The sequence below is a fragment of the Perna viridis genome, chromosome 3, assembly GCF_037379345.1.
Source record: "Perna viridis isolate PV_CMFRI_1.1 ecotype Kerala chromosome 3, ASM3737934v1, whole genome shotgun sequence".
NCBI lineage: Eukaryota > Metazoa > Mollusca > Bivalvia > Mytilida > Mytilidae > Perna > Perna viridis.
Window position 1 is genome coordinate 53,656,407 of NC_142447.1, and position 11,594 is coordinate 53,668,000.

At 31.2% G+C, this 11,594-nt stretch overlaps 1 protein-coding gene across 4 annotated transcripts; it reads right to left on the reverse strand.

Annotated features, from left to right (window-relative positions):
- Window positions 1-596: 596 nt before the first annotated feature.
- Window positions 597-10,416, reverse strand: LOC148622901 (uncharacterized). Of its 4 annotated transcripts, none has more exons than XM_088573219.1 (8): window positions 10,231-10,416; window positions 8,442-8,623; window positions 7,337-7,395; window positions 5,195-5,258; window positions 3,960-4,025; window positions 2,913-3,139; window positions 1,794-1,941; window positions 597-1,104 (listed from the first exon to the last, which is right to left on the reverse strand). In XM_088573219.1, the coding sequence occupies exons 2-8, from the start codon at window positions 8,614-8,616 to the stop codon at window positions 1,058-1,060; spliced, it is 786 nt and encodes a 261-aa protein (XP_088429345.1). In that variant the 5' UTR covers window positions 8,617-8,623; window positions 10,231-10,416; the 3' UTR covers window positions 597-1,057. The 4 variants fall into 4 exon arrangements, with proteins under 4 accessions (XP_088429345.1, XP_088429342.1, XP_088429344.1 ...); XM_088573216.1 differs by having other exon boundaries at window positions 8,442-8,641; XM_088573218.1 differs by having other exon boundaries at window positions 10,144-10,416.
- Between the last annotated feature and the right edge of the window lie 1,178 nt (window positions 10,417-11,594).

An 11,594-nucleotide genomic window follows, 5' to 3' on the forward strand; every position in this document is an offset into this window, starting at 1 on the left:
ACCAAACTCAACAGTGATCAGTACTATTTTTTTTTTTTGTTGTTGACAAAACAATAACAGAATATGACTAATTCCTGACAATACACGTCTCCATATGGTAATCTAACACTCCATTGAATTTCTTGATTCTTCCCAGTATGGTTATCCATCACCCTTATCAAGTTTTCTTTGAAATCAAAGTTATATATTAACATCAATCAATTTGAAAACAGAATCCAAAATTCAAAATCTAAATACTCCGTTGGATTCAGCACATCAATGAACCACAAAATTTCAAGATTTCACTGATGTTTCAACAAATGAGAATATGAGAGACTTCCTATAACCCACCCTGTGGATCTGCATAAAAAATCCAAACAATCATTTACTGCATTCCTAATTTCTGAAATACATCACTTCCAACAAACAATGTTTCAGAGCATCTATATGTGTGTGTGTGTGTGTGTGTACATACATACATACATACATACATACATATATATGACCCTCCATAATTACTAAGTTTAATTCTTTTCTTTCTGGTTTATCAAAATATTTTTGGCCAAACCCCCATAAATCAATCATCCTTCTATATTATGGAACTCAACATAGATCCATTTAGTATTACTCAATTTTTTTACAGCATAGCTATGACAGCAAACATATGAAAATCCTCTTTCTATTAAATCAGAAATGGTATATGTATTTCTACAGGTTCACTGCCTAATATTCACTCAGTTCTAGGTTTGTGTTACTGTACTGGCATTTCTGTTGTATTGTAGAATGTATGTCAAAAGGTAAGCTCAAGAAAGAAAATGAGAAGAAAATGACGGAAGGTTCATAATAAGATTTACCAAAATCTGACACACATTCATCCACATTCTAGAAGTACATTGTAGTTATGGAAAAAATTTTCACCCCAAAGTTAACATTCACAGATGATGTTTAAATAAACATTGTATTTCTCTTCCTTGAGATAAATATTTCCTTCTTTGATCCTCCTGCTTACTAGTAAAGGACTCTCTACTGGTCTCCTATACATCATTTTTTGATGCTGACACATCATCATTAATGGACATCATTCACCAAATAATGACAGCATATGCTTGTCTATCATTTCTCTTACTACAAAATAAGATACAATTGCAGGTTAAACATTTTAAAAATTAATAGAATCATTAGGTTTTATCTACAACTTAAATCATTTATCATGAAAAAAACAGTGTTCAATTGTTAATTGAAATCACAGAATAGAAAAGTAGTCCTGTGATAGTTGTATTTAGATAAAACATTAAGTTATTGTACTACTATTTAATTACACTTGTTTACCAAGTTTACATGTCAAACACAGTACATGAAAATTATTTGATCTAATCTGAAAGTTTGAAGCAAGTTAAACTAAAAATCTTCAGCCTAGTTTTGTTAATGTGAAAATTGTGACTAGACTTACTACATGTAGGTTGTTATCATTTTAGGAAAGAATTTTAATTATTAGATTGATAAGCTCAACTTGAATATTCAGCACAAGTAGTTATATCACATTTAATGTATTAACCAATGATATTAATTGAATCTATAAGAACAGCAAAATGGACATGTCAGCACATCGACATATAGACATAACCTACGTCACCACGTTGCATATTGACCTTACGTTATTATCCAGATACCAAATGACTACAAATAACAACACATCACCAACAGCATGATACATGTACCATAATACAACCCCATATTTTTTTTAGTTATATAAAAATGCTTTAAAATATCCAAGTCACAATTAAAAATGCCAAAAATACAAGAATAGAAAGTACCTGCTGCATTTCCTTGTCCCACAGCCAGTTCCATGGCAGTCATATCATCTTCATTCTGTACAGTGAGGTCTGCCCCTGACTCTAACAGCAGCTGTACCACACCAGCATGATTTCTATAGGCTGCATACATCAGAGCTGTACTACCAGTCTATAGATATAATACACAGATAAAAGTAGATGGTATTTTTTGTATAAATATAAAAAACCTGATATTTCATCTTGTTACCTACAACAACAGTTTATTCATCCCAACTCTACAAAAATGTAGAAACTGTTTCTAGGAAAGGCCCGTTACAATCTTAATTATCTTCATCCAATGTTCTGCTTACTTTTTCATGTTCTGAACCAGTCCATAAAGACTTTTTGATATTGAGGTAGTTTATACAAAGAAAATAGGTCAAAGAGATAACAACCCAATACAGAGGTCAGAAAGTCCTGACTTGGAAAAGATACAAAAAATGTGGCATGGTTCAAGTACTTTGGCTTGATCACAACCCAAACCTATTACATGGGGCATTCTTTTCTGTCATCTTGCAAAATCCTACAGAAATAGTGTTTGAAATGATGTAAAAAATGTCTTTTAATAATTTAAAACAATTTTTGGCATAAAACTATATGTGGTAAATTTACAAAGTTATTTTAAAAAGCCTCTTTCAAGGGGGAAATAATTGATGGGATAATGTTCTATAGAAATGTAATGGGAATTGTAGGTTTTTTTATGTTACAAGAAAAAAAGTTCAATGACCTCCATTTTCTTCTTGAAACATGTCAGATAAGTGGTCTTTATACAAATATTTTAGAAATTTTATCAACCAGTTTTTAAATAGTTTGTGATATAGTGAAAAGCTCCTACAGAATCTATATAAAATGTTGTAAACAAATCTACTATTTTTAGACTCGGTGATCTTGAAACTATGTTCAATGACTTGTTTTTTTATATTAAAATTTCACAGTATGTTTTTTCAAAGTCGCCTTAGAGAAAAATGAGGAAAATCTATATGCTTGAAATAGAAGGTATGATCTACATTACATGTCATTTTCACTCAACAAAATATACCCCAATTACACATTACCATTTACATCTAATGAGAAATAATTTTATCAAAATATGTTTTATACCTCATCTACATAATTAATATCCAGGCCTTTTTTTAGACAAAGTTTGACAATATCCTTGTATCCGCCAGAGCTGGCCAATAACAGACAGTTTTCTCCATTTTCTCCCATGGCACAGATATCAGCACCATTATCTATCAGGAACTCTATAGTAGTCAGCTGACCATAAGCTGCTGCCCACAGTAAAGCTGTTAATCCACCCAGTTCATCACATTTGTTCACATCTGTACCTAATTAAAATAAACAAAACTGAAGATGACCTTATTATGAGATACTACAATGTTGTAATTTTAAAAGATTGAATGATAATATTTATTGTACAATATTCACTCTCCATAAATTTTTACTAACATAATGCCTTAACTGGTCTATTTTTATTTGCCTTCAAAATATTAAATATTCAGACTGAAATTGCAAACTTTTGATAAACAAGTAGCTTAAAAAAAGATTATGTACAACTGACTGAATATGGTTCGATAAAAGTATTATGTACGACTGACTGAATATGGTTAGATAAAAAATATTATGTACAACTGACTGAATATGGTTAGATAAAAAGCATTATGTACAACTGACTGAATATGGTTAGATAAAAAGGATTATGTACGACTGACTGAATATGGTTAGATAAAAAGCACTATGTACAACTGACTGAATATGGTTAGATGAAAACATCATGTACAACTGACTGAATCTGGTTAGATGAAAACATCATGTACAACTGACTGAATATGGTTAGATAAAAAAACATTATGTACAACTGACTGAATATGGTTAGATAAAAAGCATTATGTACAACAGACTGAATATGGTTAAATAAAAAACATTATGTACAACTGACTGAATATGGTTAGATAAAAAGCATTATGTACAACAGACTGAATATGGTTAAATAAAAAGCATTATGTACAACTGACTGAATATGGTTAGAAAAAAACATTATGTACAACTGATTGAATATGGTAAGATAAAAAGACAATATTTAATTCAACTAAACTACTAAATAACTCATAAATTTTATTCTGACTTTAAGATAGTTTCTGAAATTACCGTCATTGATTTCTTGTAGAAGTAATTTTATTTCACCCTGTGCTGCCATTTGATGAAAATTCAAGTCTAAAATAAAAAGTACATCATCTATTGACAATAACCACATTTACATATTCAATAGTTAGAAAACTATCGTTATGTTTTGAATTTTGTTTAAAGTATTCAAAATCTCTGCATATCCAGTGGTTTGACCTAACTGTTGTGATTTACAATTACCATTATAATGTTTGACTGATTTATCAACCAAACGACAACTCAATAGCTTACTGTTTATTGCCATAATAAAGCATAGGGACTTATTACAATACGTACTGGATCAAATGAAATAACCATTTTGATTCAGCAAATTTAATTTTGGACTTAAACATTTTTGTACATATGGCAGCACTTCCCTGAAACTAGTGATCAGATTTCAATGTTGAAATTGTGTAAAAGTAGTTAGATACAATATATACTTGATCAAAACACAAAGCCTTTGTCTAATTCACTTGACAAAGATTACATTACAATATTAGGATATATTTATTTGGTGTTGAATATCTCAAATGTGTTTTATCAAGGGAAATTAACAGAAGGCTACAGGTTTGCATTAGTCCATTGTTGAAGACTGCTCTTGAGATTTTTCTGTTATGTTAAATCCTTGTTCCATCTTTTCTACTCAGTTTTCCATTGGTAAAAGAGTAGTTGTATATTATGTTCAAATACTGTGGTTTCATTTTTATTCATAAGGTACTAATTTCCATGGTATTCATGGGTAGTGGTGAACTACAAAAATTCAGATGCCAATGAACAATAATCTCTGTGGATGAATGTTCACTCCGATAGTTGTGTAGACTACCTGAGTCATTTGTATTCATTCACAAGAATTTTCACTTTTTGACAATTTTACTCATAATCCTGGAAATGAAATTGGAAGTCTTGAATCCCTGACAGATGTATCATACTTATTTCATTCAAAATTAAAATAACTAATGCATCTAGGAATGATTTTTAAATATTAGTTTTGTGAAACATGTGTCCAAGAAAAAAATATATGCTTACAAATCTTAAGCAAAAATAGTCTTGCTTCAGTGATAATTAACAGGAAACACAGACAACAAAAAAACATGAATAAATGTATCCACAATAATAGGTAACTTGGAATATCCTTGAAAAATGACACAAGTTGAACATATAGTTCAAGCTGAAGTAATTAGATTGTTAACAACAGCTCTACCTTTTTTCAACAAACTTACATCTTGGCAGAGGTGTTGTTGTCTGGACATTTCCTCTCTGTAAATTGGTCATCACAGTTGTTGGCTACAAAAGAAAATTAAAGAACCTTAGTGAGCGCGCTCAAATACCCCACGCGTCCCCATGTTGGACACGCAAGTTAATTTGTTTGTAAGAGAAATACATGTAGAAGGACCCCAATAAAAAGAGGAATCAAAATGTTTTTTAGGCTTTAGACCTTTATCTCCTAACTAAATTCTATCACTTAGAATGGTAGTTTCAAATTCCAGACTGTGATTTCTTTGAGTTTTAGTAAATCCAAAGTAAATATCATCATAGCAGAACAAAACGTACACTTGACCTGTAACTTATCATAGTGAACTAATAAACCAAAAATCATGTCATAATCTGCAAGTGTTTAGAAAAAAAAAGTCCGAAAAACGGTTATTTCAGTGAATTTAGTTAAGTTCAAGGCCCATAATTTCAGTAAAAATCATCGGAGTGGAACCAACTACAAAATTGTCCTGTAACTTATCATGGTTAATTTCTATACTAAAACTCATGTCAATATCTGCAAACGTTTAGGAAAAAGTCCAGAAAACTGTTTTTTTCTGTGAATTTTGCTAAGTTCAAGGCTCATAATTTTGGTAAAAATCATCAGAGCGGAACAACAGTTAAACTTGACCTGTAACTTATCATGTTGAACTAATATACCAAAAATCATGTCAATATCTGCAAGTGATTAGAAAAAAGTCTAGAAACTGAAGACGGACTGACGGACGAACAGATCAAAAGCATTATACCCTTCGCAACTTTGTTGCGGGGGGTATAGTAATGATATCAACTAACACAAAGAACCATTCTAATTTGACATGCATACAAAGCAATCTAAAAGAAACTAAAACATCTGTATATTACATACGAAAAGAATTACATTGCATGCAATATTTACTCAAAAATGTACGTAAACAAATAAATTACTGGTTCCAAATGAAATTCGAACAAATTTTATGAAAAAGGATTGTTCTTTTTAATTTTTTTATTCCTATTCTACAAAATATTATAAGATGAGGATTGAAGGATAAAGAGGTATATTGTTTTTACATATTTTCACCCCTATTAAGTGAAAATTTTGGCTTTCCAACTAAAATGTCTTTTTGGCATAAATGTATGTTAAAAAGATGACTTAACAGATACAAAAATATTTCAAGCAGTTATGCCAGGAACATGTAAAAAAAATGTCACAAATTAATGTTTCTTATCAATTTTCAATCATTTTTTAAAAGAAATTGTGAGGTTTGTGGGTGGTTTTCCAATCAAGAAATATTGACCACATGTTTCAACAAAGTAAATTTTTGACACAAGTTGTCTTGACCCAATAGACATTGATATCAGCAGTGTATGTGGTGAATATTTCCTACATAGAAAAATGTTATGAAATCAAATGTTGTTCATCAATATGGTCAAATTTATACCTTTTATGTGTACTTTGCACTTTGGTTTCCATGTCGAGCATGCATTTACAACAAAAAGGTTTTTTAAGCAAAGATAGAACACATTTTATAAAAAATTATGCAATATAAGTATTGATTTGACAACTTTATTTTCTGGGGTAAATTTGATATAAACTTAATATATTCCTTTAAGGAAAGTTTTCTAAATCCCATGAGTTTTGCCAGACTCCAAGGTTGATCATAATATTATTGTCCAGCCTTACAAAGTCTAGATAGACTGTGAAAGTACTTTATTCTTGAACATCAACATTCATGATTTGTAAAAAATTCATAAGTTTGATGTATTTTTTAATTTATTGTTTCATATTCATATTTCTTTAGGAATTTGAATTGGTTGTTTGACCAAAACCTCCTACACCATGAAAATTGGAGCCTCAAAGAAAAATATTTCTTCCACAGTAGCATGTCAAACTGGAAAGCTTACAAGATCATGATTAAATTTGGAGGATATTTTCCTACAATGTATAGTCAAATCTTACATGGAAAGCTTTTTAAATAAGTAGAACTTACAATAAGATTAAAAGTGGTACTTTCAATTTACATTAATACTTTTTAAGTCAGTTTATATGTTTGTTTTTCATATAAATTTATTCTGCCAGTTTTCCAGCTGTTTACATCACTGAAAATTATTGTAAATTAACTAAAATGTACCCTTGCAGCATCTGCAGACTTCTTGGATGGAGAAATGCATGAATCATCTTCAGAGTTTTCTATAACAAAAGGAAATTTACACAAAAACTTGTCATGATGGCAGCTAGAATATGAAATGCTAGATACAAAAATAATTTGTGATTGCTTGTTTCATGTGTTCCTGTGTGCTGTTTGTTTCAACAAGTTGTAATTTAATTGTGTAGAGCAACTTAATTGATCGTCATCTGTCATCCATTTATTGTTTAAGCCTTTCCTTCATGGGATTTGACTGATGTACCACTTTTTTCACAAGTGGTTTCAGTCAAAAATTCAAAATGCTCTAGATAATTCATGTTTAGTCCAAAAAACCTCACACTTGGTGGAAGTATTTACTAGCAAAGTGTCTTCAAAAGGCTGTATTATGGCTACCATGTATTAATCAGTATTACATGGTAGGGTCAGATACTTAGCCTTAAAATATAGCTATTGAACAAGTTTTTAGGCTATTTGGCAAATCTGTAAGGCCCCTAGATTTTGCAGTCAGGAACAACATTCCCCCTCCGGGACCCCCTGGATTTTCTTTTTGTTCCCAATATTTCTGAAAAATGGTGAAATTTTTTGCTATAAGCCATTCTAGCCAAATGGCTTACTCCCTCTACAAGCTTTAGAAAAAGGGGTGGGTGTTTTAAAAGAAGTAAAGGGTTAAAAGAATTAAAAATCCATTTTTTAAAACCCATATATATCTTTTTTCTATTTAAAAAATTGCCTACTGGTGAAGTTTCGCACATCTCTTAATTCAAAAAACGTTGACATTACTTATTTAAACTTACTAATTATCTCATAGACATTACAAAAGACTAGAACCTGGTAATACATTGTATCTATTTCATTTGTATACGACTGCTTTGATGATTATCTCACGGAACAGTTCCCACACATCTTACTTTCACTATCTTATTCATAGTGAAATGTATACATATAACTATTATTTACAGGAATCTGTTCTGAAACTAGTCTCTTCATATTTCTAGTTTAATATACATATACATGTATATGCCAAAACAGGGGGGGGACATGAACTATTTCTAACAAATCAATAACTGCATATATTCTTTAAAGAACTTACCATCAGCCAATACTGAGGCAACCTCTAAATCATTCTGTTCTTGGTCACTATCAAAAGGTGATACTAATCTCAATGAAGTTGGAAACCTTTTCAGGGGAGATAATACAGGTGGTCTCTTCATACGTTCTGGTGATTTCTTCAGGTCCTTCTTCAGCATCTTGTCATCTCCATCCATTGTTGAACTGATCAAAATTGAAGTACTATGTGGAAGGTGAAACATTTTAATGCTCCTGATGAAACATTAATTTAAAAAAACATCTTTGATAATTTTTGTCAGCTCTGATTTGATATATTATTCTTATAACCTTCCAATATAGTAAATTTAGTAATGATATACGGTTTTAAATATCCTAATGCATTATCCTAATTGTCATGGTCTGAAATGTCTATGGGCCAAAATGTCCAGCATTCACAAAGAATTATGGGTTGTCATGGTTCAAAATGTCTTAAGAGTCAAATTGTCCAGCGTATGTAAACACTATAGTTCCTATTAACTGCAAAATGTCTATAACAATTTTTTTTATTTTATTTAGTTTGGTTTCATTCTGTTTCAATTTGTATTGTTTTATTTTGTTTTCATTTCTTCTTGATTAATTTCGTTTCGAATTGTTTTGTTTTGAATCTTTATTTATCAATTCTTTTTGTTTCATTTTGTTTCGTTATTTCACAATTTTTAAGTACTAAAGAATTACATGTATAGGTAACACGGATTAAAGTCATTTTCATTAAACATCTGGGCACCATAATTCAGACTGTTATAACTAACCCTATCTTGAAAAGTTATGATTTGATTTGTATTTAATCATCAAAACTAGCAAATATTTTCAGAGACTGGTTTTAATATCAATCACATTTACACAGTATATGCAAATGAAGCTGCCATGATGCTATTTTTTCAGCTCCTGAAACTGCGGGTACAAACCAGATATTGATGCTTTTTCTGGCCACAAGTATGCAGAACCCACTTCTACAACCATTACATATATACAATATATGAGCATAATACATAGATAACAACAGTAAAACTAAGTTTACATATTCTGACAGATTTTAGAACCAGTACATGTAGTGAAAATATAGGTAGGAAAGTGAAGCAATGTCAATCTATAGTAGCTTTCAATATTGTAGTAAAGCTGAAGTGGACACCTAGTCATATGCTGCAGTAATCCCTTATGGGATTCAGTGTCCAGAGCTGTTTTCTGATTTGGCCGCCCACTGAATCCCTGAATGCCATAAACTTCATTCTGTCCTTCCTTGTTTGAGTGTGTCTAATGAAGCATGTGATGTAAAAAGTTCTGTTCCCAGGTGAGGTAAATTATTCCATTTTTCCAGAATGAAATGTGCAGCATAAACAGGGATTCAGTGGGCGGCTAAATCAGAAAACAGCTCCAGGCACTGAATCCCAAAAGGGATTAATACTGCAGTTGCCATTCTAGCCAATCTAGGAGTAAAACTGGTGAGTAAAAATGAACATCCTGAAGGGTGTGTCTTGTTAAAGCTGTTTTCCTAATTTTAGATGCAAAACAATACACTCAAATTAACTATTGAATTGCTATTATCATTAACATTTCGTTTGGACTTCGGTCAAAAAATATTTTGCATTCTGTAAAATACGTGACCAAATGATGATTGGTCATTTTGAAAACCCTCTCCCTTTAAAATTTTTATTGGTATATAACAAAACTAAAAGGATTTTTTTAACTCAATTCGTTGTCTGTAAGTGTAAACGCTGCGACTAAGTATCGATGAGGTGATAGGTCGTCGTATGATGGGAGGAATACGATAGTACCGTAATGCCTTTACTTAACATTCAATGCCTTGACGGCACCAGTGTATAAACGTGTATAAGTTATCATTCATTTATAATAACAAAAAGTGGGTAATTTTAATGCATTCTTCGCATTTTAGCATTGATTAAACCGAAAAAGGGAAACGAAGGCGAAGGACAGAAACCGGAAGTTTACAAAGCAATTAAAATTTCCTCATCGATCACGGATTTCTATGGGGACAACTCGGTCTAGTACTAACTGGTCCTTTTTTTTAAATTTTTTTGGCTCATCTTTTAGCTTGAAAATTCCCAGAATCTGTCAAGATGCCGGTGTGCAAATGTTAAATACGTACTATCATATGAAAAAAAAAGATAGCTGACGAGGTAATATTTTGTTCTTCCTACTTTTAATTTTCTGCATTAAACAGATGGCATGCAATTTCGATACATTTTTTTTTAAACACCACGATGTTAATAGGGAAACTGAATTGCAATCAGGTGACTTGTGTTTCCATGGAAAAGTGTCTTTAAGGTCAAAGGGTAAAAAGCGAAAATATACCAACTGCATCAGGAAAAAATTACTTTAGGGCTGGAAAACTTGAAAAATATTCAATTTAAACAATTGTGTATTCATGGAGTAACAGTGCTTTCTAAAACCATTAGGATTTTTAAACTAAATTCATTGTCTGTTAACACTGGAAGGTGAAGCAGTACAAGAGAGCACTTATGAAAGATTCATTGGCATCTGCCTTATTGCCAATTGGTCCTAAGGGTTCTAATAGCCAAAAGGTTTATTGGGCTATTAAACACAAAAAAACATTAATTCACTCATTATAAACATTTGAAAACATTATGTTTAAAGTATTTCTTATCACCTGTTTGTGTCATGTAAGTAAAAAAGATCATTATATAAAGTTGGTACCACAATATAATGCAGAAAAGTTTTTGTACATATTGTGCAAAAACAAATATTTGGAGGCTTGTTTTACAACAAAAACAGAAGAGAATATGTTGTTTACGGTATGTCTCCATTTTGGTCATTCCCAAGTTTCTCTGAAGTCTCTAGTATTTTACGTTGTATATTTGTGTTGTCACTGATTATATACATTGTTGAACTTGTTTGGTCAAGATTTTGCTAGTTACAGGTGCTAAATGAGACTGACATACCATTTCTGATACCAAAATACTGTGGTCAATGTTGAAGAACATAAAATGGAAACTTTTGTAAGATTTGAAAGTCAATGGACAATGATAATGAAGACAAAGACAGCTCACAGTAGGGTAAGTGTCCATTGCTTTTCTAAAGCATTCACCCTGTTGCATGAATATATGCTATGGTTGCAATAACAGATATAAACGTTATCTCCTATGATCAATCAGCATAT